Below are 27,194 nucleotides of genomic sequence, written 5' to 3'. Positions count from 1 at the left end.
TTATATATACAAAATATACAAAAATTCATGTTACTAAATCTGTCAGAATTGAAACCTAGCAGATGAGGCAAGAAAATGAAAAATAAACAAAATCTACCACTTAGTAGCAAATACTAGTGTACCCTCTCCTCTTTTTAATTCATGTTTCCATAGTCTTTTTTACTTTGTACTCTGAGTCACCAAGAAATATTTTCAAATCCTGTCTCAGGCATTTACTAGTTGTATGATGCTGGGCAAGTCACTTACATTCCTGGAACTCAGTTTATTTATCGGTAAAATGAGAGATAGGACCAGATGGCCTCTGAAGTACCATATAGTTCTAAATTTATGGTACCATAATTATTTTTTGTGTCTAATTTAGGTGATAAATCTAGTGCATTAGTATATAGTATTTATAAATAAACATACAATCATAAATCAAGTACAATTTCAAATATTAGAAACCATCTTTTCATCCCATTTAGTGTGTGACTGATAAACAAAATACAAAAGCCTCAGGTATACTGAGAGCAGAATCATCTTATTTGAAGTCTAACATACTCCTTAAAAATAAAAAAAGGAGGTGGGGGTCAGGTAGTTGGGCAGTGGATAGAGCTTCTGTCCTAGAGTCAGGAGGACCTGAGTTCAAATCCAGCTTCAGACACTTGATACTTACTAGCTGTGTGACCTTAGGCAAGTCCTAACTGCCTTGCCAGAAAAAAAAAAAAAAAAAAAAAAAAACTGAAATTTAAGAAAATTGTGTGTGTGTGTGTTAACCACATTAAGATGTTTTAAAAGCAGGAAATATGAGTAGAACTCCATATTAAAAAGTAAACAGGGTTTATGTCAAGGTATACCACAATTTAAACTTGGCCATCAAGTGAATATTCTCAATCTCAGTAACTAAAGAAAATAATCTTTTAAGGCACAATGGAGCTTTCTTTGCAGGAAATTAATATTCACATCAATGAAATCATGGTACTCTGAGAGTAATAAAGAAGTCAGGGAAGTGACAAACAATGAACCCTATAAAGATTTATCAGAAAAGTTCCATTACTAGTTACTTACAATGTAATATTGTGGGAGTCGAGTGAGTTTGATAAACAGTTTATTCTTCGAAAGATTTCCAACAGGATGAGTTGAGTAATTAGAAAGCTGTAAAGTTTCACTGCACATTATAGGGAGATGTTTTATAGACTGTTTGCAACGCTGCTGTCCAAGCCAAAATCTTAATTAAAAACAAAAACAAAAACAAAAAAAAACCCCAAACAAAGTAGTTATTAGAAAAACAGACTATTCTGGTTAACCTGGAATGACAGATAAGGACTACAAAAATCACTCTCATTATAAGCAACCATTCAAGTAAATACAAATTTCACGTACCACTAAAAGGACACATTAATAAACAGAGGGGAAAAGTTTCAAATGGTTATCTTCTCTATTCATCTGTGTTTTAGACAAGCTTTAAATAAGAAAAATGGATTTCAATTGAGATAGTAGAAATGATTGGTAAGAGAAATTCACAGAATTTCTTTTAGCTTAAGAACAGCAAAACTAAGTAACCTTTTAGAGAGATTCTTCACCTGTGGTCTATGAACTTTTAAAAATATTAATAACTATATTTCAACATAATTGGTTTCCTTTATATGAATATATGTGTGTGTATATGTATGTGTGTATATTTATATACAACCTCATTTAAAATAAACAACAACAAAACCTTTCTAGAATATAATTAAAATGCAAAAATACTAGTTAACCTCAGAATAAATTAAAAAGCAGATTTCCAAGCAATAAAATTAAACTGAAGGAAAGGAAAAAAATGTGAAAAGCAACAAATAAAGTTTAAGCTAGTTCTCATTTGTCTTAAAAAATAAAGCTTACTTGAGCTGTTGAATCCAAGGGATGATTCTTTTCATATCATCATTCACAGATTTTTCTATGTCATCCAGAGTTGCCTGGTCTAAAGGGATAAAGCTTTTTCATTAGTTGCTTAAATGAATAAAATCTTTTATACACAAACCTTTCAAAGAATGGAATAAAAAAAATTAAATAGTTTTTAAAAGTCTTATTTTTTTTTAATCACAAATATGAGGTCAAATAAACAGCAAGGAACAAATGAAACATTTAAATGATCATATATCATAAGTTATGTTTGCCTAATTTTTGCCCATATCAAAACTAAGTCACATTTTAGCCACATTAATAGGAATCAGCCAAGTTCTCCTTCCCCAGGCTACTACTGGAATAACAACAGGCATAGTGATGCATGGAAACAATGATGGAGAAGGCTAAACTCTCAGTAAAACTAAACACAAAGCTAAAATTAATTTTAGGGGAAATCTTTTCAAGGAAATGTTAATGTATTAAACATATTAACTATCACAGACAATATTTTGAAAGTGAGCAATAACACAAAATTTTCAAAGTTTTTGATAAGTGAACCATTAGTTCTAAAAGACAAATGCATATTCAAATTGGGGCTCAAGATTATTAACCTTTATGAATTATAAAAATCAACATAATATAACTTTTTTATAACACTAGTGTCAAAAGGCAAGGTACATTATGGGTGAACTGTCAGAACAAGTTTTTAATTCAATAAGTTTGTTCTGTTTGGAGGAAATTCATGGGGGGGGGGAGGGGGAGAAATGCATCATTTTAGTTTCCAAAAATTATTAAAGTGTTTTAATCACAAATATTTTCATATTAAAATATTACAGAGCTTGGTTTAGTTATAAAGTAAGACTTCTGTAATTCCAGAACAATTTCCTTCTTTAAAAATCATAGGCAGGACCTGTTAGTTAAACAAATTAGCTTTTTACTTTGAAGCATAAATACTAAGCAAATTGTAAATTCTTAAAATATTTCAATAAAACTGAAATACTACAAATATAGTGGTAATATATTAACAGAAGCAATAGCTCATTTAAACTTAGGGTTATTCTTTCTGTCATGTCATATCCTTTCACTATTGCCACTTCTTTCAACACCAAATACCTGGGAAAATATACATCTTTTCCATTTTTAATAGACATGGGTTAAATAACTATACACTGAGTGGCTGTAATAGTTTATCAACCTACCAAGTCCATAAAGCATCAGTTGGAACATTCCAGAATGCAAGTCTACAAAAATATGTAGACATTCTGAGCGGCTACAGGGCTCCAAGATGGGAACGACAAGAGTAGGAAGTGCAGTCTCTATGAATGCTAAACAGTCAAAAGTTAAAATTTACATCTCCATATTTTTAATTAAAGATCAACTCTAAAAAAAATAATAACACAAATAAGTTATATCCAATGCATGCCAAAAACAAAACAGGCAAGTTTGTTAAATATGGGACACTACTATATTATAAATAGGAAGAAGGGAATTTTCAAGTAGAGTTTAAATGTACTACTCCCAAAATTTGCAGTAAAAATAAGAAAGAAAAAATATATATCTTTTGTTGGAACGGAATACTCTTCTTAGCCTTTTGGGATCTACTTACTATACTTACTACCCTACTCTGTGCTGCTATAATGTTAATTTTGAAAAGATTTCTTTCAGGCCATTTCTCCCCATTCCTAACCTCACCTTCCAATTACAAAGGGAAGAATAGGAAAGAGATATTTAGGAAAACCTAAATATCTTGTTAAAAAAATCCTAAACTATCAGAAGGTATTGAACGCATATACACATTTAAAAAGTCAAACTAAAAACAAACAAAAAAAATCTTTCATTTTAAAAGCCCTCAAATTTAAATGTACACTTTAGTTTAAAGTCACAGATGAGATTGGAATGTAAGCAACTGCTATACGTATACCACAGAGCTAAGCGCTTCTAAAAGGTCTAATTAACTTTTCTTTTATTCCCCCAATCATACATAGCAGAAATCCAGAGACATTAGCAGGAAGTACATGCAAACCAAGTGCCAGTCAGACCAAGAATAAAAAAAGGCATTAGGAAGTTATGGGCAAAAAATATTATGAAATGACAGCTCTAATGATCTAAGCCCTCTAGAATAATGGTACACCAGAAAGAACATTGTTCTCAGGAGAATCTAGTCCTGATTCTGCCACTAATTAACCAACTCTATGACAATGGGCAAGTTGGATCCTTCTCTGTACTAATTACTTCAAAACCAAAGAACTAGGACTGGAAACAACTCCAGAAATCATCTGGTAAAACCCCCTGATTTGTCAGAAAAAGAAATGGAGGGCCAGGGAAATGATTTACCCAAAATAATACAGCTACTCTCCTATCCATCAGAGGGGGATCCGAACTAAGGTTTGTTGATTCTGGAGTCAATGCTCTGCCTACCGTACTGCAGCCCCTCAGAAAGGAACAAAATATCTGCTACCTATCTCAGAGACAACTGTCAGGATAAAATGTATATACTGTAGCTGTCCTATTAGATTTTAACCTTAAGGGTGCAACAATTACATGCATACAACAGACACTTAATAAATGCTGAACTGAAACAAGATGATGCTTTGAAAAATGTATAGTATAGTTCAATATTCAAATACTACTACTTCTATTGCTATTATTATATTATTCTTAATTCTTATCTGAAATATCAAAATCTCATTAAATTAAAAAATGTTGACAGTTCAAGCACAGTTGGAATGTAGTTTCCTTTCAAGTTAACAAGGAAAATAGGATTTACTAAGTAAATTATTGGGAATTAGGACTTCAGAAAAAATATCTGATATATGTGAAAAATTAGAAAAAACCTTTTTATTATTGGATAATTAGATCAGACTGAGAGTTGTAAGGAACATTAGCGCTCACCTAGTTCATCTCCCCTGATTTTACAGCTGAGGAAACTGAGACCCAGAGAGGTTACCAGAGGTAAGACTTGAATTCATAAATTAAATGTTCCTTCCAATATACCATGCAGCCTCCCACTTTCAAGTATATTTTATTTAGCAAGCATTTATCAAGTGTCTATTACATGAAAGACACTGTCCTGGGCAGAAGATATAAAGACAAAAATGAAATAGTTCCTGTCCTTAAAAACTTTACATTTTACTGGGGGTTACAACATGCAAAAATAGCAAAAAGATAAGAGACAGAACCCTAATAACTAGAGGGAATCAGGACAGGTTTCTTACAGGAATTAAGTTGAACACAAGCTGAGTTTGAAGGAAGCGAAGAATTCTACTTTGTATTATTATATGTAATTGAAAGTAATAAAACCAAATTTATTTTTATAATAAATTAGATATAACAAACTCATATTAGCTTCCTCCACTTATCTGAATTCATAGTCCTTTAAAAATCTAATGAAAAGCACTCACAGCTTCATTTCAAATACATGCCAGACATTGGGCTTAAGGGGCACACAAATAATTATCAAAGCATGGTTCCTATCCTCAAAGCTACTGATTTTGTACTATAACTATTACTACTAGTCTATATTAAGTTTCAGGGCCAAGTCCCCCCACTACTGGTCCAATGAATAGGGTGACCCTAGCCAAGTCATTTAACTTCTGAGTGCCTCTAGCAATTTTCTAAGACTACATGTTGCAGAGAAGGTATCAATGTGCCCAGGTCCAGGAGCTGCCTTTGCTAATGAATATATCTGATTAAATAAAAATAATACCAGCATACATACACAAAACAGAATTTCTACTTAATCAAAGTCTAACCCTTGAATACAAATTACTGTATGCCAGCAGTCAAGTTGAAATCACATTTTAATGCAAAACTTTCATAAAGAACGAACTTATTTCAAAAGAATGAGTAAATGTTAATAAAAAGGACATACAATTTTCATTGGCATTGAAACCTTTAAGAATGGACTTCAGTTCCTGGAGTTTCTGATGAGACCTTGCATGTACACTATCAATTAAAAGTTTTTCTATTGATAAGTGATCAATCTGCAGAAATAAGAAAAATACAACTTTTTAAGTTTCTGTTAAGAACTTAAGCCCAAATTAAGAGAATTTAAAACATTAAAATTGATTAACAATTCATATCTTTATTTTTTAAACCTCACAATCATCTTGAAATAAATACACTTGCTAGGTAACATTATAAGAGTTCCTTGAGAATTTTTTAAAGCAAAATTAGCCAAATCTTCAATAATTTAAATGTGCCTTTTATGAAAAGGCTAAGCTAATTTTCAAATTAAATTCAGTTTATGGATTACATCTAAAACTTTATAACATGTTAATAGAATATACTAAAAAAAGATAAACTTCAGAGTTTGCAAAATAACATGAAGAAATTTCACATTCTAGCTCTGTTCTCATGTATAATACTAGCAGGTCACAATGTTTTCAAACCTTAGTTCTGTCATTTGTAAAACGGGGATACTAATCTTTACATTAAATTTGTGCTAGAATCTGCATCTGTTGTCTCATTGCAGCTTGGGAACTAAGTCCCCTCCCTGCTAAAAGTTTCACAACCAGTTTATCCAAAGTATGAAGAATTTGGGGGCCTACAGAAAAGTGGTTGCAACTACTTTCCATGTTTCATCTTAATTAGTAAAGATAGTCACAGAGATAAAATCCCAATTGCATCAAGTACTGAATATTTAGTACTTTATACCCTATACTTCCCAGGACTCATAAGTTATATATAATGAGATAATTTCTACAGAGTGCCTTTTAAACTATGTTTGAGTCAGATCTGAGATTTCATCTTTGTAAGAAACTCCTTGTGAGGCAACTGTCCCTACCAATGCAGATCAGTAACTATCCAGCAATTTATATTCTCTGCAGCTCTGAGAGATTAAGTGACTTGTACAGGATCATACAGCCAATTATAATGGGATTTGAACCAAAGTCTTTTTAATTCCGAGACTAACTATGCATTATACTATGGATCTATTTTATCCTTTTAAACCACAAAATCTTTTTTTAAAGTGGCAATTTCAGGGCCTTGGGAGCTGTAAGAGCAGGAATTTACCTTGAGTCCTTTACTTTCCACCCTCCCTGCCACCTCTAGCTCCCCAGTTTTCCCAGCACTACGCCTGCTAATACCTTCCTCTCACCCCCATGGATGTTACTATGGAAGAAGGGTCCTAGGATGACAGGAGTGAATTTAATCAGTAATACCCTGGCAGCCTCATTCAGACTCAAAGGAGTCCCCTGTGACAGTCTGCTTGAGACCCATGAGAGTTTCATGGCTATAGCCTGGAGTCCTAAAAAAGGTGGCATGAATTCCTGACTTAGCAGCCATCGTCACTGTCATGTTGTTGTCTCAGTTCTCTTTATTTGAGAACTACCATGACATGTACCCCCATGAACTGAGAACAATAAAACCCTTCCCCTATATGGCTTCCCACTCCTCTCCCCATCTACCCTCAATTCCTAAGCCATGCCCTTACCCTTGATCCTCTTCTCTCCCTACATTCATTGTCAGGGTACTAGATGCTGTCTCAACCTGGAGCCTTCAGGACTTGGAGCCCAACAGTACTCTCTCCAACTCTCAGCTGCTAGCCTTAGAGGCCCAGGTCCAGATCTGTCCTGAACCGAAGCCAAATCCTGAATGGAATCTGAACCTATAGCAGCAGTAAAGCTATGTACTTTGCACAATGTGTCCAAGGACCCCAGAGGTCTAGGCTCCAGAGCCATATGGAGATAGGCCTTCCAGGTCATTATTTCTCTTCTTACTGAAGCTCTCAATGACAGAGGAAGCCTGGAACTACCGCACCCACAGATTCTCCTAAATAAACTGACTGTGGAACCCGCTTCTATCACAGGAAAAGCTATCTCTATTCAGGCATAGATGCCTGCTTGCCCACCTTCCTACTGCTCTCTACAATTATCTGTGAGGGGCAGTTAGTATATGTATCTAGCAACATGACCCTCTGTCAGCAGGGTTCAGGCCTGTGAACTACCCCCAGGGCTCTGCTCTGCCTTCCCCCACACAAGTCAAGCTCTCCCTTCTTCCCCTCCCCTTTCTTATTGTCCTTTACCCTCATTTCTTGTTTTTTTTTTTCCTTAGGGTATGACTCCTTCAGGTTCCTACCTGCTTTCTGAGAGACTCTGGACAAATTACTCACTTTCTTGGGGGCCTTTTTTCTTATGTTAAATGGAAAAGAAAAATCTTCTTATGCTTAAAATGATATTTTAATGAATTTGAAATGATCAAATTTCAAAATTAAATGGCAATTTCTATCTGGAATTACTATCATATATGTTTTATGCCTTCTAGGCTGAAAATTCCGAGAACTAAAATTAACCAATTATCATCTCTGGATTCCCAAAGTCTTCCACATAAATAAGTTTAGCAAGTTTCCTAAATGGTTTTAGGAAGAGTTTGTTGAAGAGTTTCTGATAAGGCAAGTGTACTCAAAATAAGATAGATTAACTCACTTAAATAGCTAATACAAATATGTACTTACTTTCATGGCTCTTTCTACTAATTTGGAGTCGGAAGCTGGCAGAGGAGGATCATGAAAAATTTGTAAAGGTTTGGAGACATCATTCTCATCAATTTTGATTGTGACCTTGTGGACTGAGGCAATACCTGTTTTTCTCCCAAGGACCTGTTGGCTTAACAGAAAACTAAAGTGTTAAGTATGTTGATGTTTGCTTTGAGAACAAACTTTCGATGTTACAATGCATTTTTGAAAGCCATGTTTCATGTTACATTTGTATTTGCTTGACATTTTTAGCTACCATGGAGGTACAATTTAAAGTACATACAAAACAAACTTCTATGTTTATCTGTGATTATTTCTCATCCTTTTACAATAAAAGAATAATACCAGTCATACATTATGATGAAGAATGCAAGGATAGTAGCTGTCTAATTGATACTTATTCCAAAATCCTAAAAAAGAATAAGTTTTATCAGTATACAACCTTCTGTAAGAGACAATTTTAGAGAATATCAACATTTCAAGTGTGTGTATATATATAACAATTTATTTTAATTATGTTTATAAAAAGTATGCAAGGTGTCTAAAATTCTTATTGCAGTTTAAAGCAATTAGGCCATGAAAGCTTAAAACTGCTAAGTTTTTTGGGACACTTTTATATAAAGACAGGAAAATTCAACAGATTAATAAAATTATTTGACATGAAACTTGTCAAATAATTAACAAGTTCTTTTAAAAATCCAGCTTAAGTTAGAAGAGAATTATATTGTTCATCAAAGTTTTGAGAAATGTGAACAAATCAAATATAATCAAAATGAAATGTTTATATTTTAGAGAGGTATTGGTCACAGGATCATGAGCTGAAGAGACCCAAATGTCACTTAAATGATGAGGATTATACTTTGCATAAATATATAACAGAAATGAGAAATAGAAAAATGTGATTTAATAGAAAAAGGTAAGTGGAAACAGTTTTACTTACTTCCAAACTGTGAGTGAGAGGCACTTTCCAGCATGATATTTCTCTACTTGAACAAGATCACCCCAACGTTCTCGAATTAGCATTAGAGTTTGTGAATGTAACACTTCTAATTGAAGTGATAAACAGAAAGAATCTGATAAACAAAGTTAAGAATAATAGCAAAAGTCTCTTATTCAAAAATTACTGGCTACTTTGTTTCAGTCAAATAGAGGTGTATATTATTTTTAAAACACCACCTGACAGAAAAGTTGGCTAGAAAACAAATTTATATCGTTTGAATCATGTCATCTCATTGACTTACATCATAGAATTAGGAGAAAGAGCTTGGGACTACTTTTGGCCCTATCACTACACAATATAAACGAATATCAAGTAATAGAGTAAGTCCCTCCTACCAAATCTAAAAAAATCAGGTTACAAAGTAAAAATAACTGTTCCGCTTTCACAAAAAAAAAGTTATAAAATACAAATAGCAGAAAACATTCCCTAAAGAAAGAGCAAGATTTCTGAGAAAGATCTATTCTTTAACATTTATCTGGCTTTCTACAAACTGGCAACTTGGTTCTCTATCCTGTCAAGAAAAGACTGAAATCATCTTTCCCATCTTTTCAAAAGTTTGAGAAATTAAAGAAACTATTATCATCAATACAACTTTAAATGAGAACTTAATTTCTCAAGTTGCCAACCCCTTTATGGAAATGTTAAGAATTTCCATTTCCATGCTATAAAAATGTATAGACATTTATGTAGTATAGACAGACCTATTAATACTACTTTTCACTGTTCTCTATCAATAACTTTTTTTCCCCACATTTGTCAAGCCAATATAATCTTAATTTATAAGTGGAATTTCAGTCTATTTGGGTATTAAAAAACAATCAGTAAATAGCCTACCACAATTAAGGATTAAAAACAAAAAAGATAATAAGAAAGCTGTATCTGGAACTACCAGCCTCTATTTTCAAAAAGATACGTAGGCAATTGTACATGTCCTGAAGAGGTTTGTCATCAGCAAACAGCCTAGATTGGACCAACTGATGAATAAAGCTGATCTGCATACTATGGACCAAAGCTCGACCATCTATATTAGGAAGAGGAAGCAAGAAAAACAAATTAATCACAATTTTACAAATTATGGAAATATGAAAACATTTTTACGAGTATATGATAAAAAAGGGAGACTAGAAAGCTGGCCTTAAAAGATCTGGGATCCAAGTCCTGACTGATGCATCCTGTAAAACTACACAAATCATTTAAACCCTCACTTCTCTTAGCAAATGTGCAATGCATGATCTGAAATAATGAAGGAAATTTCTTCAACTGAGAATTCCTTATCTAAATAAAGTCACAAGACTGTAGTCCCCATCCTCTACACTACATGATAAAAATAAACAGGAAGTAAAGAGAAATAAATGCTATATGAATTGAAATAAAATAAATAGAAATGCAATCTATTGTCAATGGAAACCAAAACACACTTCAAAGACTAAAAAAGAGAAATACATCTTTTTAGTAGATTTCATTCATTAACAGTTAATTGTGATAAACTTCCAAAAATGTTTAAACAAACAGAAAAAACTAAAGAATTATTATTATTCCATAGAACATATTTCTATGAAAAGTAACGCCACTATAGTTTGGTAGATAGAAAATCAGCATTGGTGCCTGAAAGACCATAGTGCAGCTTCTGCTTCTGACAAGTACTGAATACATGTTCAAAGGGAAGTCACAACCTAAGTGACTCAAGCAACTCTCTATGATTAAAAATTACTGAAATGTCACTGATATGCAGATGTGAAAATTATAGGTCCACAGTATGTGCCAGAATGTTTGTGGCAGCCCTGTTTTGTAGTGGCTAGAAACTGGAAAATGAATGGATGCCCATCAATTGGAGAATGGTTAGGTAAATTGTGATATAAGAATGTTATGGAATATTATTGTTCTGTAAGAAATGACCAGCAGGATGAATACAGAGAGGCTTGGAGAGAATTACATGAACTGATGCTAAGGGAAATGAGCAGAACCAAGAGATCATCATATACGTCAACAACGATACTGTATGAAGATGTAATCTGATGGAAATGGATTTCTTTGACAAAGAGACCTAATTCAGTTTCAATTGATCAATGATGGACAGAAGCAGCTACACCCAAAGAAAAAACACTGGGAAATGAATGTAAACTGTTTGCATTTTTGTTTTTCTTCCCGGGTTATTTTTACCTTCTGAATCCAATTCTCCCTGTGCAACAAGAAAACTGTTTGGATCTACACACATACATTGTATCTAGGATATACCACAACATATTCAACATATATATAGGACTGCTTGCCATCTAGGGGAGGGGATGGAGGGTGGGAGGGAAAAATCGGAACAGAAGTGAGTGCAAGGGATAATGTTGTAAAAAAAAAAAAAATTACCCTGGCATGGATTCTGTCAATAAAAAGTTACTATAATTAAAAAAAAAAAAAAAAAAAAAAAAGGTGGGGAGCAGGGAGAAGTTACATATTTCAGGTGTAATGGGAATTTCTGATTCTTGATTTATCAATCTCATCTGATCAAAATCTGATTCATGGAATAATAATGTTAAGTGAAGGTCAGTTCCCTTTCTCTTTCTCCCAGATGTGAGGTTATTGAGTTGACCAAAACATGACCCATGGGACATTTCCTATTTTACCAGAGGTCCCCAAACTATGGCCTGCGGGCCAGATGCGGCAGCTGAGGACATTTTCCCCCTCACCCTCACCCAGGGCTATGAAGTTTCTTTATTTAAAGGCCCACAAAACAAAGTTTTTGTTTTTACTATAATCTGGCCCTCCAAAAGTCTAAGGGACAGTGAACTGGCCCCCTATTTAAAAAGTTTGAGGACCCCTGATCTAAACTGTCCCTGACTTCTTGTTGACAAGTAAATCTTCTTTCTTAACCAGTCTATTTATGAACTTCTAAATGTAGTTTCATCTGTAACCTGATATTAGAATTTATTTGACAAAAGTCTGTTCTCCCAGGGAATATATGAGATTAAGACTTTATTTAAATTTATTTAAATTTTAAGACATTGGTGAAAACATGTTACTATGCATCTACCTTTTATAGCATAGGAGGAATGTATAAGATTGCATTATGTTAAAGAATTATCTCTGTCACTGAAGCAATTTTGTGTAAATGAAGCCTGGCTAAAATCCTCATGAGGGTTCAGAGGTTTTGACTGAAGCCTAAATGTATGGTTATAAGCATAAGAATAAAACCTATGTTTTTGTTTTGATAATTTCTTCATTGTGGTGAATATGTTTTGGAAGCTGTCACCTGCTCCATGAAAGAGAAGCTATTTCTCCTATAACACAGGGGTACAAAAATGATACAATACTTTAAGAATAATTTTTCTGGATTTACCTCCAGTCTCCTTATCTTCAACCAGAATTTCCAATTTGAGAAGACGCCAAGGGACATCAGGATCATCTCCCATTACTGTCAAGGTGGCTTCAAACTCTCCTTCTACTCGAAACTTTACCCGACCATTTGCTGCATGATTTTTATCAGTTTAAGAGTAAAAAGGAAAAAAAAAGAATTTTTATTAGTTTGCTTACTGAATAAACGTTTTTTTTTCAGTTTAGATAAGAGAAGAATTAAAATACAGTTGAAAAATATTTGTGACAACACAACATTTAATAGGCATACACTAATTGTTTTATGTTCTTTTGTTTCATCTCTCCAATTCGACTGCAAAGGTCAATAGACAGGGACTCTATCTTTATACTTATTTATGTTGCACCCCATATTTTACAAATCTAATCATGTCACATCCTACTTGATATATTCCAGTGACTATCTATTTCCTCTGGGATCAAATATAAAAATTCATCTTTTCAACATTTGAATTTCTCCTCTATGACAGAAATGTTTTTTTCCTACTCATCCCCACCTCTTGGACAAACTAGTTTTCTTGAAAAAGTTCAAGTGTTTCCTCTTTAGTGTTTCCTACACTGCCTTCAACTCTAGATTCCAGTAGATTCCCCTCCCAGGTCATTTCCTCCAAGTTTAGCTTCCTGTATATGTGATCTCCTCCAGTCGGAAGGCAGGAACTGTGGTTCTGTCATTATGTCCCTAGCACAGGCCTGAAACATCTGAGGCACTTGAATGCCTGAATTATCTGACAGACTAGCAACATGCTACTTCTTTGGAAACCATAGGTGCTGATTACATGTACTTAATAAATATTGTTTTATTAATGAAAAAACAAGAAAAAGAATACTTTTTCTGTCTGCATCTTCCATGTTCTCATTATTCTTTTTCTCTTGTACTATCTTTTCAATCTCTTTTTCTTTTGTCATGCCTCCATAATTCTCTACTACTTTCAAAGTGAGAAGTCTTAATCTACAATCTTTACAGATTATAACATATGATATGTATGTTAATATTTTAAACATTTCAAAATCAAGCTGGGAAGAAAAAGAAATCATTTAAACAAAATTACTCTTTAAGAGAAAGTTTAGATCCATACCCACTGTAAGATTTGCCAACTGAGGAGGGAGATCTGTAGTTACTAGACGATGTCTAAGAATCTGGTTCAGCTGATGAAGAGTGGTCTGTTTCTCAGTTTTGGTAATAGGATCAGGAGGAATAATCTTATCCTAAAAAAGTATATTTAAAAGCCAGTTTAGAAAGATACAAAATGTTATTTTTCACATGTAACTGAAAAAATCCAATTGTTTTTTGAATTTGAATTTTTTTTTTTTTTTTTTTTTAAAACAAAAATCAACATTTGGTTTACGGTTACATTAGTTCTATCTTCTTATTCTATTCTTGGAACTACTTCAAAATAAATGCACTAGTTATATTTTAACACTAACACTATAATTTCAAATGATTAATTCCATTAAAAAATCATGGGCATAATTAGTTTATGGCATTTTCACTTTAAATATTTATTTTTCAGTTCAAGTTTCAGTTCAGTTCAGTTATTTCCTTATGTCTTCCCCAAAGAGCCCCAAAACAAAATAAATGATTTTAAAGTACTTATATTTTGGTTCCAATTAATTTAATGTAAAAATATATTTGTAGTGGCAAAATAAAATAAAACCAAATAACCAACACTATAGAAAAAAATGTTTTAAAAAATATACTAAAAAACTCTTACCCTAATGCAGGTTGGTAGACGTGGATAAGATCCAGTGGTCAATACATCAATGGCATAAGGGATAGCAAAACTGGGTAGACGTGCATGGACCAATGCATCTCTAGCCAATGATGCCAGACGATCAGCAGTGTCGACAAAGAGGATTGCTTGTTGATCTAAAAAACTTGATATCATCTTTAAAGGAAAGTATAAATGTTATGCTTCTTGAAATCTATTTAATCGTCATCCTATTTATTCATTCTTAGGTTAAAATGTTAAATAAAAATAATGAAAATTAAAATAGTTCTAACGCAATGTAATTTAAAAGACAAAAAAATGAAAAATAGTTGCCAGAAAGATCATTTAACACTACCCTTTTGAAAACTTCCCATTTAGTTTCTCTTTCTTATCTACAAGTACAACAGAAATAATGGTTATGTTAAGAATGCTTGGGGCAGCTAGTTGGTGCAGAATAGAGCACCAGCCCTGAAGTCAGGAGGACCCGAGTTCAAATATGATCTTAGACACTTAACACTTCCTAGCTGTGTGACCCTGGGCAAAAAAAAAAAAAAAAAAAAAAGCTAAATAAAATTTAGAATTTTTTAATCTTACATACTGCAAGATTGAAAATATGAGCTAATATGCAATTTTTTTTACTTCTTCTGTGATCTTTTTTCATTAGTGTAGGGAGTTCCTGGAAAGGAACTTCCTTTGGCAATATAGAGCGCTATTTTCTAGTCTCAGAGTAGCCTAGGTCACTAAGAAGTTAAATGGCTTGTCCACAGTCACATAGAAAAGTTGAAACTTGAGTCCATGTCTTACTGACTGATGCCACTTTTTGGTCACTGCTCTGCACTTCCTTATTATGGTTAGAAGATAGGAGGTAGGGCATAAGAGTCAGGAAGACAAAGGTTCCAGCTTTATCTCTAACTTGAACTTTTAGTGCCTCAGCAACCCTTAAGATAATAAGCTGTAGCATGTCTGTGTTGGTGGTAGAAATTTCCATGCAGGGAATTTCCTATACTGATAAAATCAAAGATCTGGACCAAACTCTCTCAAACTCTCCAAATTATAAGAGACCTTAAGGAATTATGGGACTGAAGTTAGGAGAAACAGCAAGGTAATGCTTAAAAGAGTAACACAAGTGATGATTGTAGCTACTGGAACAAATGAGATCACCAAGGAAAGAATAAAGAAAATAGGACAAAACCTTAGGGATGACCATAGGATGAAGAGTTGTGTCAAATGGCATATAAGATCACTTCCAAATTTAAGTCTATGAATCAATGAATCCCTTCCATATCTTTCCTAATAAGTCAACCTACCTTCTACTTAAAAACTTAATAATGAAGAACTTGTGACTTCATTTTTTTTTTTTGGGGGGGGGGGGGGGGGGGAACAGAGGGAATTTGGAGGCAATTGCCAGGATCCCACAGCTAGTAAGTGTTAAAGTCTGAAGTCAGATTTGAACTCAGTTCCAAGATCCTGACTCCAGGGTCAAAGCTCTATCCACTGCATTAACTACGTGCTCTGAACTTGTAACTTCATAAAGATGCTTGTATTCCACTATTAAGTCCAGTCTTAATGCTGAACCAAAATTCTCCTGTTTTGAAATTTCTATCCATTGATACTTTTGAAACTTTATCACTCCTTCAGCATGAACTTCTATAGATCTATAAAGACAAATGTTTCTCCTTAGTTTCTTCTTCTTTAATTATTTTAAACTCTATTTGAATATAGTGGTTCATTACTTCTCCACTAAGATTCCCTGTTTTGTGAATATTCATTTAAGTTCCTTCTTGAAATTATATCCAGAATTATCACTCTAATTCACTTATTGCTTTACAATTTACAATTTAAAAATTTTCATATATCTGACTCTCACAAAAAAAAATCTAAAATTAAGCAAGCATTATTACCCCTCTTCTAAAATCAGGAAAAAACTAAGACTCAGAAATTAAGTGATTTGCCCTTGACCATAAAGCTAGTAGCTGACAAAGCCAGAACTAGAACCTCATGCCATGAGATTTCTGGTCTATTGCTTTGTGCTCTGACCAGCAGACAGACCATTTATTATGTCTCCAGCCTTTATACTACTTTTAGCACAGTATAAGAATAAAATTACATAGGCTAGGTATGTGGCAGCACTGTGCTAAGTGATGGAGCTACACTAAGAGGCAAAAAACAGTCCCTACCCTTACAATGCTTACAGTTTAATGAGGGGAAATGCAAGAAAATATATACAAAGTTAAGCTAAATAGGACAAATAAAGGACCGTTAACTAAGGGAAAGCACTGGAATTAAGAGAGATTCAGGAAGGTTTCTTGTAGCCAGGAACAGGAGACAGAGAAACTCTTGGGAGCCAAGAGGCAAGTGTCCCTGGATTAAAGAGTACGTGAAGGGGAATAAAATGTAAAAGGACTGGAAAAGTATGAGGGGGCTAGGGCATGAAAGCCTTTGAAGATAAACAAAGCATTCTATTTTGCTCCTGGAAATAACAGAGAACCACTAAAGTTTACTAGGTGGGAGTAGGAGTAGTGACACCTTAAAGGAAATCCATAAAGATTTTATCTCCATAAGAATGATTAAGTTAGGTATTCTCTGTACTTACTGCAAATGACGTTTTAAAAACCTAGATAGAAAAGTTTGTGTTCATCTTTGTCAATTTTCATTTTTATAGTTCTGATTTAGCATTCTAATCCATTTGCACTGTGAATCTTGATTTGTTCAGCCATCAGATCAGTTACTTTCCCTGCTTTGTGGCCTTCACAAATATAATTAGCATACTTTCTATGCTTCTTTTATGTAGATGATAAAAATGTTTACCTGTTCAGTGTTCTATGACATTTCACTGAAGGATTCCTCTCTAGGTAGATACTATGAATTACTATCAAAAAAAATTTTTTTTAAAGTTTTCAAACAGCCGCAAACAGACCTAAGTGTACAAACTATTTCTCTAAAAGTAAAATAAGACACTTTGGATATACTTTTTAACCTCAAGATGTTATACTTCAGGTATTCCCTTGATTTCCCAATGGCTGGCACTACTTGTTTTTAAAAGAACCCATATTTGACAGGCACTACATCCTCTTCCAATATTATGCTCACTTATCTAACATTTCTGGAAACCAGGACAATATTCATCTGTCACTAAGCTGTTGGCAACTCTTATTAATTCTCCACAATTTCTTAAATATAATTGAAAAGTGCCCCAGGGCCACATAATGGAAGGGAGGGAGAAATTAGTCACTTTTCTGGTAGTTTGAATCTTTAACTGGAAATGGACATTTAAAAGTTCTATTATTTATCTCTTCACCAACTTTGGGTTTTAATCATCTTCTCATAATAAGAATTTTTATCTTTTCACTTTGAAGACTATTATTCTTGAAAATAGAAAATAAAAAAATGATCTAAACAGCTCTGCCTTTTAGCTCTCAAATAGAAGAGTTTCCTCTTCCTTCTTAATATTCTAGTTTTCAAAACTTGTTTTACTTGGGTTTTTAAAAGCAGTTTTCTCCCAGGTCTCAGCTCAATCTAGAATTTAGCCCATAAATTCTTTTTTCAGAGGCTCTTGATTTTCTTTTGTATTCATCCTTAGTCTATTTTTCCATTTCTCCTCTCCCTACATGTCCATCTTTCTATCTCTAGTCTCACTCTTTCTCATCAGAATTATCAGCAGCTATAAGGATAGAAACTTCTCATCCCTGAAATCATATTTCTCTTAAGAGTCTCTAAACATATATCATACCTCAATCCAAAAATCAAACACATTCATAATGCTCACTGCTGGTGTAGAAATGAGACATGATACAATCCGCATGAACATAATTACATTGGAATGCATTAAATGTTAAAATCCAGAAGAGATGATTCAAATAATTATGTGGCCTCTTACAACCAATCAGAAGATGAAAAGGTTAGAAAGCAAATTCATAACTAGATTAAACATACCGTAAATCAATTTTGAACCAAATTCCGGGGGAGGGGAGAAGGGGAGAAGGAGAGGAACTTACCGCACATTTTTCCACCTTCCCAGCATTATTAGCCCATTTTACTAAAGCTAACAATCGAACAAAGAGCTGACGTGTCCGGCTAGCAAACTGCACAATTTCTATTTTCCTATAAAAATAAAACATAATTGTAGGTAAATAGAAAATATCAAAATGTATACTTTGTAGTTTGTTTGGTTTAAATATGAAAAATCTTACCATTCTCATTTAAAACCATAGCAAAAAAGAATAATGACAACAAAGTTGTAAGCAATTATTTCAGTCTAAATCTATATTGTTATTATTTCACTATTTCTAGAGGCACAATCAACTTTAGGAAGCTTAATTTCCATCATGGGTAATAAAATAATTTAAAAAAAAAAATTCAAGATTCCAGAAAATCCTAGGTACCCAAAAGCCGAGGGAAACAGAATTGCTATGCTTCCATGATTGTGGGATGGTCAGTCTTAGAATTACTGAATGCTAACAACATTGCAAGAATGAGATGATAAAAACCTAGAAGATCACAGGACAAAGAAAAAATGAGTTCCAAGTTCCAGGCAAAGGACTGTTAAGGTGAGGTGAGAAATAGTACGGTACAAATGAAGTAGGAGAAAATAACGGATCAACTATGTTCAAAGAACTGACAGGCTGGGTTGAACTATATGCCAGCACTGAAATAACTGAGAACTATGACTGAGATAATCTAAGTCAATTAAGAACAAACAAATAAACCCATGAAGCACAACACAGGCAAGAGACTTGGGGTACTCTTATAGCAAAGGGGTATGAAATGAAGCAGACCACAAAGAGAACAAAGTGAAAGCACTATTACAACAGTCCAGAAAGGAGAATTTATCTGTCAAGAATATAGTACACTATTGAGAAGTCATGAATTTGGATGAGGACTAAGAGGTTAATAATTTAATAATTAATAATAATGAAACAATTGGTAACTTTGGAAAAAAGGAGTTTTGAGTGATAAGGTCAGAAGTCAGACTGCAAAAGGCTTACAAGGAAAAGGAGGAATAGTGACAAATGTAGACAGTGTTTTCTAGGAGTTTGGCTAAGAGGATGAGCCGAGAAAGATGACTTGAAGGAATAATGGAGTCTACTGTGAGTTTTTTAAGGGAGGGAAGGAACCAGTAGAGAGGAAGAGATGAAGTTTAGAGAAAGGGATCATGGTTATAAGGACAACTATTAGAGAAAATGGGAGGAGATAGGATCAAGGATACTTGTAAGAGGGGGCTAGCCTTGAAGTGAATAGCCTCCTTTTCAGAAAAAATCAGAGTAAAAGAGAAGAAAATGAAAAGGGTCTTTTTAAGGCATAAAAATCTGAGCCTTTATACAAAAGCCTTTGAAAAACATGAAACCAGGTAATTCTGTACTTCCGTCCCTTCTTTAAGATAATATTGCAACGGAAACGCAACAATGGATAAACTAAAGGGACTTTAAAATTGCCACGTAACTCTTTGCCCATAATTAGATGTCATTAAGCTCTTTTGAGGACAAGGGCTGTCTTTCTTTTCATTAATTTTCCAGTGCTTCACACATTGCCTGGTAGGTAGTTAAATATTTAGTACATGTTTACTGAATAGGATCAATAAACAGATTATATAATGATATCCCAACACATCAACTTGCCAGACACAGTAGATTGTATGTAATGAACAGCTATATACTGTTCCTATATAATGTAAATTCTGTAAGCAGATAAATGGAGAAACCAAACTATCTCCTGAGCTCCTCTAATAATAAGGTCAAGGGGTAAGAATTCAAGGGTGAAGTAAAGTGTTTCAACAACAACAACAACAAAAAAAATTGGCTCCTGATCCCTACAAATCCTCTGCATTTGCAAAAAAAAAAAAAAAAAAGTTTTTATACATTTAAAAGTTAAGTTCTACATAGACCTACAAAAAGAAGAGGGCTTTACTTAAAGGGCCTTAAAAAAAATTCTTATTATTATATGAAGTAATGAGTGGCTAAAGTAAATCCAACTCACAAAAGAAATTTTTGTTTATATCTTGTTCTTATGAAATAGGAATGAGCATAGGTGAATAAATAATCTGAATTACATTTATGATCAAATCATTCAAGAAGTTTATAGCCACCACACGTTATAGCCCCATCTACATTTATTTGCTAAATCTGTTCACTAATGCTTTCTCTTCACATAACATATTAGAACAAAGTCCTAGGTATATTTAAGCTGGGACAGAAATAATATCTTTAAAACTCACCTTTCCACATCCGATTTCCTTGGCAGTCTAAGGAAACAAAAATATTTTAATTATATAAATATCACTTTTGAATCAAAACATTACACTATTTAAAATGTAGTATTGCATAGCATTATTGATAATTTAGAAAACAGTATTATAATACCTGTCATTGTATACTGCTAAGTCCAATTTGGCTAGCAACCTGATTTTATTTTTTAGGAATATAAAATTGCATGCAATACAAGCATTTTCACAAGTTTGAACATAAGGAAAAATTAAAATTTTTCTACTTAAAGTATTTCATTGGCACTTTTTAGGCTAGTAATTAATCAATAAGCATTTATTAAACACACCCATTATGTTAGGAGCTATGGCACAAGTTCTGCCTAGTATGACATTTCTTTTTACCTGAAATGTTCATAGGTTCAGGAACCATAGGCCCATAGGAACAAGTTAATTTCATCAAAAGAACTACAAATATGTTCACTGGAAAATATTGGAAAAAACTATAAATATGCTCACTCATTTTCTTGAACTTTTGAACAGATTAATATTGTGAAGACTATTCAATGCACAAAATGATGGTTTATGAATATACTTTTTTCTATAATAAAATTGGACATAGACAAGATAATCAATACATAATTGCAAAACTTACTGTATTTCAGTGATTCGACATGAAAGCAACTGAGAAATGACTATAATTAGAACTATTTATATATAAACCAAACTCCTTAAGCTTTTCTTTTCTTAATAACACTCTAGTATCTATAATCAGCAACAAAATTATAGTTCTCCCCACCTCCCAACCAAATAGAATTTAATCCTTATCTGATTAAATCCACGGGCAGTCCCCTAAATCCTGTATTTGACACTCCAACAGTAGGTTCCTTTCACTATGTACTTTCCCTTCCCTGGATTTGGTCATTTATCTGAAAGATCCAGAATAGTGTTCTATGGTCCAACAGCATCTCTTCCTCCCCTCCTCTACATGCACACATTCCAGGAAATCCTAGGTACCCAAAAGCCGAGGAAAATAGAATTGCTATGCTTCCATGGTTGTGGAATGGTCAGTTTAGAATTACTGAATGCTAACAACATTGCAAGAATGAGATGATAAAAACCTAGAAGATCACAGGACAAAGAAAAAATGAGTTCCAAGTTCCAGGCAAAGGACTGTTAAGGTGAGGTGAGAAATAGTACGGTACAAATGAAGTAGGAGAAAATAACGGATCAACTATGTTCAAAGAACTGACAGGCTGGGTTGAACTATATGCCAGCACTGAAATAACTGAGAACTATGACTGAGATAATCTAAGTCAATTAAGAACAAACAAATAAACCCATGGAGCACAACACAGCTTCCACAGGTCTGGACGCAGGTAAATGCTAAAGTCATTTTCAAGAAAAAAAAAGGGGGGGGGGGGAATGACTTTAATTTTCTCAGCAAAGCAGGAAATAAGGACTTCTTTGGGGGAGGGGGGTAGTGAGGGAGGAAGGAGAGGGAGAGACAAAGAGAGGGAGGGAGAGAAAGAGGAAGGAAAGAAGGAAGAGAGAGAGGGAGGGAGAAAGAATGATATGAGGAGTTTAAACAGAGAAAAAAGTTCTGGAGCAGCTACTGCAGGTTATAAGATAGCAAGCCAGGGAAGAATAAAAATGTTATTATTAGGGGGTCTAGGTGAGATTAGATAATTATACAGTAAAAATGATTAATTAGACTATTATTGAAGGGAGAAATGTGAGATCACAGTTAGAATGACTGGAAGAAAAGGGCGGGGGTAGGGAAGGGAAGGGACTAAAAAGTCATGTTGAGAACACAGACTCTGTTTTAGAAAGAGTAAGTTGGAATGGATAGAACAATAGTTATGATCAGAGAAATAAATTTATTAATTCAAACTAATAGAGGAAGAAGAGTTCTGAAGAAAGTGAGAGCTAGGGTGGCTGAGATATAGTAAAATCATAGTATATAGGACTTGAAGAAGTTGGTGAAATGGGAGGCCGAGGCATTCTAAGGGACATCAATGTTACAGTCCCTGAGTTGAAGGATAGGGGTTAGTATAAAGAAGACTGGGAGCCAAGTACTGAACTACTTGAAAAAGGAAGGGAAATAAACCTCCACTGGATGACTTTGAAGAAGATTTGGATTAGGTAATAAAAGCTGGAATGAACACTTCAAAAAGGGGAGAAGCTGCCAAAAGATGGGGGCAGAGAGAGAGGTTTGGAAGTGGTAGTGAGGAACAAGCCAGTAAAATTACTTCTGAACTAGTGTGCAAAGGAACATTAAAGTGAGCATTTGGTACTTGAAAGAGTGGTCAAGGACACAATGTCACAAGCTAAGCTTCTTAAACTGTGGGTCTCATGTGGAGTCACAAAATTATGATCATCAGTAAATATTTGATTTGTATACTATTTTACTTAGCTATCTATCCAGAGTTGAGGCCAAAGGGGTTGCAAGTGGAAAAAAGTTTAAGAAGCCCTATTTTAGAGGAAATCAGATTTCCAAGAGAACAAAAATATAGAAAAACTAAAAAAAGGTTTAAGATTAAAAGATCTCAATGTGCGTAAATAAGGTGTCATCAAAACCAAAAGAACATAATCTTAGGCTACATTAAGATAAACTTATTGTCCTGACTCAGGAGGTGATGATCATTCTACATTTTGCCCTGCTCAGACCATAATTCAGTTGTTATATCTTAGGAAGGATACTAAGGATGTGGCACTCAAAAGAAGAGGGCAATAGCAACACTCAGAAAGGAATTGGAGACCACATATAAGGATCAAATGAGTTTTAAACAACAGGGAGTTTTAATTTAGAGAAGGCCAGATGATATGATAGCTATCAAAGAATGTAAATTATCATTTGGAAAAAGATTATTTTGTTTCTCCCCAGAAGACAAAACTATACAGTAATAGAAAATGTTGCAATAGCAGATTTTAGCAGAATTTAAAGAAAAATTTTCTAATAACTAAAGTCTTGGGAAATAAAAGGTTTCCTATCATTGGAGGCTGTCAAGTAGAAACTGAAAGACCACTTTTTCAGGGATATTGTGGAGATGTATTAAGTACTTTTTAACTCAGATTCTGTATCTAAATTAAAAAACAAGATTCTAGTTCTGACTTTATTATTGATTATCCATATGGTTTTATGCAAGTCACTTAATTTCTCTAAGACTCATATATCTGTTAAATATTACAAATTATATTATGTTGGAAAATTATTAAATATAGAAAATATTTGATAGGTCTGGATCACAGGATGTTTTAAGAATCAAATGAGATGATTTATGTGATATCATAGAGAAGTATGTATACAGAAACATACAGTAAGATTATTGTTTTAATAAAGATTACTCTCAGTTGTTAAAAACTATGCTCTGCATAGCATGAGTTCTGGCAGATCCTATCAAGATGAAAAGTCTTCAGTAGAGCCAAGTGAGAGAAGTTCTGTTCAAGAACTAACCTAATTAAATTTGGAGAACTTTTATTACCAGAAAATTAGCCACCAGATGTCTTTCAGTCATAGCACCAATTTACCAGAAGAGGATTTGAAGTGACATCACAGATCTGATGCCATTTAAAAAGGGAACCAACAAAGATACTGGAGAAAAGAGGGAGTTCAAAAGATCAAATCTGTGATTTAAGCAGTTTCAGAATTCAAATGTATATAGGATTAGATAGCTGAATGGGATTTAAGATCATCTTGATGAACTCCTTCATTTTATAATGAATACAGGTGAAATATTGAAGCTCAAAGAAGTTTAGTGACTTGCAAAAGGCCATACAGATAGTAACCAAACCTGGGATTTCAACACAAGTCTTCAGACTCCAAATCTACAAAGGCAAAGGAAAGCAACCAAGTGACCCATTTTTATGTCAGCAGATACATCAGATTCATCCACTGTCTTCTTTCTCAGAAAGAGATTATGATCAATCCTTTCTGACCCTTTATCCCCAAACCATGCATTTTAAAAGTATTACTTTAGTCTGGGATTCAGAAATGGCCTTATAAACATTATTTGAGTGACCAACAGATACCTAGAAGTGTTTTACACGAAGCAAAACTTTTTGTTCTACAACAGGAAATTCTTTTTTTGGTCCGACCTATAATTTCTTAAGTGTGGGGAGGGTCTCCTTATTAAGAGAATCAACAATTGTTCCAAAATTATACAGTCTAGAAGGAGTTTTCTGAGGTTTTGGGAAGTGACATTACCTTCTCGGAGTCACTAAGAGTCAAAGGTAACACAGACTTCCCTGACCCCAGAACTTTCCATCCATTATGTGACTTTGAGATATTACACTTAAAATGTAATTGATAGCAAAGGTTAAGAGAAGGAAAGATTCAAATAAAGGATAATTAATCAGTCAATTTTTAAAAAAGTGTTATAAGGCAAAAGGAGATTAAGGGTTAGTTAACACAAAGATCTTTTACTTCTTCATTTTGCCTGGGGCCTTAATGTGTCAGACAGAAGCAAGAACATAACCACATTATCCTCTAAGGCATCTAGGAAGGATCATGTAGCAAGGACCATTTCAAGGACTGTGGTTTAGGAATTTCAAAACTTTCTTTCAAGAATTCTACACGCGTATCTAAGTTATATTTTAATATATTTAACATCTACTGGTCATCCTGCCATCTGGGGGAGGGTGGGGGGGTAAGAGGTGAAAAATTGGAACAAGAGGTTTGGCAATTGTTAATGCTGTAAAGTTACCCATGCATATATCCTGTAAATAAAAGGCTATTAAATTAAAAAAAAAAAAAGAATTCTACATGCTTCGTGTAATAAAATTCAAACCCACTGCTTCACAAGAGAGTAATAGCATGAACCTTTAGAAAAAGTATAGAGATATATAAGATATGGTTCTGCTTTCTCCAGAAGAACTTTAAAAATCCATTCTATGGGGATAAATTTTAATGTAGAGGGAAAAAAGTCTAAAATATATGTGCTACAATTCTAAAATCTGCACCTGTCAATTATAGCATAACTCACTTTATAACTTAATTGAATGGCATTAAGATTCCTACTTTATAAAATTTCAGGTGAGAAAAAAAAAACACTTTTTATTTCTACTAAATACAACGAAAAATTCAAGAATTTCAAAAGCTCAAAAATCGCCCCCCCCCATTTCTTCACAAAGTACAATGCCCAGACCGTTTATTTACACAAGTTGCTATAGAGCACTTAAAGGCAAATTACTTGGAAAGAGTTGGAGTTGGTTGGGAGTACTTAGTTCTAAAGTGAGCTCAGACGCTTACTAGATACGTGATCGGGGCAAGTCATTTTAAGTTCTGACTGCTCCTTTGTAAAAGAACTTACTTTCAGATCCAAACCGTTGGTCCTCTAAGTTTAATAATTAGAGACTGCTGTTAACAAGTAAATGAACATATTTATTACCTTAATTTAAGATTCATCTAGAAAAACAAAAGATGGAAAAAGTCAGAAAGATTCCCTCTCCTTCCCTTTCCCCACTTCGGTGCTGGAAGAAAAAATGATTAGATGTACCAGGCGGAAGATGACAGACTCGTCTTTTGACAGACGGACCGCCTTTCTAGTCAAGGGGCGCCGGGGGATGGGGCTGGTGGGCAGGGGACAAGACGACTTCAGGACAATCTTCGCTGCGATTGTACTAAAGCGCCTGCTTAAGAAGCTTCTGCTGTGTCCGTCCTGCACCGCCTGCGTCGCTCGCGCCGGAACTGCCCGGGTCGCGACAGGGGGGAGTGGGGGGGAGGAACTCGGGCTGGCTGGAGCGGGGGGGAGCAGAGACTCCCGGGCGGAGGGGGGGGGGGCACTTACAGGTCTGTCAGCACCATGAGCTCCGCGTAGGCCCGGTGGAGCAGGAACTCGATGAGGGTGCTGAGCCGGTAGCCCGGGCTGGCCGCCGCCGCGGCCGCCGCAGCCACCGCGGCCCCGGGAGGAGGCGGCGCGGGCGCGGACGCGGGGCCGCCGCCGCCGCCGCCGCCTCCGGGCGGGACCAGCTGGTGACTCTCCAGCTGCACCGGAGCCATGGCGGCTCGCGCGGGCAGGCGCGGGGGCGGTTCTCGTGCGGCGGCGCCGTAGAACGCGGCTCGGGAGACCCGCCTCCTTCCCCCGCCCGCCGCCGCCGCCGCCTGGAACCCGGGACTGGCGCAGCCGCCGCTGCCGCCGCCTCGGCTCGGCCTGTCGCCAACCCGCTTCTACCTAACGCTGTCCCGCAATGGAGCGGGGACCGGGGCGGACGGAGGGAAGCCCCGACCCCATTCAGCGCCTCGGGAGCCGGAATGGGGACGGTGTAGGAGAAAAGAAGAGGGGGGGGGTGGAAATAAGGAGCACCGCCACTGATTAGAAGCCACTCGCTCTAGAGGCCTCGGCCTCCATGTTGGCAGACCAAACCGGAAGCGTTTTGTAGAGCGGAAGGGGAACTTGTAGGAGACTTCCGACAGCAACTTGTGCTTGCTTTCGCCGAGGTCCGTCATGTCTTTGCGCCGGGGGGGCGTGGCCTGGGCGTAGCAGCACTCGCGGGGGGGAGGGGGAAGAAAGAGGGGATGAGCCAGCCGCTGGGCAAAAGGCGGTTCTCAGGGCGGCGAATGAAGCTGGGCTGGGCTGGTTAACT

At 35.2% G+C, this 27,194-nt stretch overlaps 1 protein-coding gene across 1 annotated transcript in view; it reads right to left on the bottom strand.

Moving 5' to 3' along the window:
• The window catches only part of MED14 (mediator complex subunit 14), a 59,236-nt gene extending 32,549 nt beyond the window's left edge, over positions 1–26,687 (bottom strand). Inside the window, exons 1-13 of the mRNA XM_031959414.1 lie at positions 26,399–26,687; positions 20,625–20,651; positions 18,409–18,514; positions 14,417–14,590; positions 13,781–13,910; positions 12,673–12,801; positions 10,258–10,365; positions 9,285–9,417; positions 8,324–8,474; positions 5,738–5,849; positions 3,066–3,191; positions 1,864–1,942; positions 1,048–1,207 (exon numbers count right to left, since the gene is read on the bottom strand). Coding sequence (XP_031815274.1) covers positions 1,048–1,207; positions 1,864–1,942; positions 3,066–3,191; positions 5,738–5,849; positions 8,324–8,474; positions 9,285–9,417; positions 10,258–10,365; positions 12,673–12,801; positions 13,781–13,910; positions 14,417–14,590; positions 18,409–18,514; positions 20,625–20,651; positions 26,399–26,610 — 1,647 coding nt within the window. The 5' untranslated portion in view covers positions 26,611–26,687. The remainder of the gene's footprint in view (positions 1–1,047; positions 1,208–1,863; positions 1,943–3,065; positions 3,192–5,737; positions 5,850–8,323; positions 8,475–9,284; positions 9,418–10,257; positions 10,366–12,672; positions 12,802–13,780; positions 13,911–14,416; positions 14,591–18,408; positions 18,515–20,624; positions 20,652–26,398) is intronic.
• Between the last annotated feature and the right edge of the window lie 507 nt (positions 26,688–27,194).

Source organism: Sarcophilus harrisii, chromosome 3 (genome assembly GCF_902635505.1).
Source record: "Sarcophilus harrisii chromosome 3, mSarHar1.11, whole genome shotgun sequence".
Lineage (NCBI taxonomy): Eukaryota > Metazoa > Chordata > Mammalia > Dasyuromorphia > Dasyuridae > Sarcophilus > Sarcophilus harrisii.
Note: the sequence above shows the minus strand (reverse complement) of the source record. Positions and strands in the feature narration are given on the sequence as shown.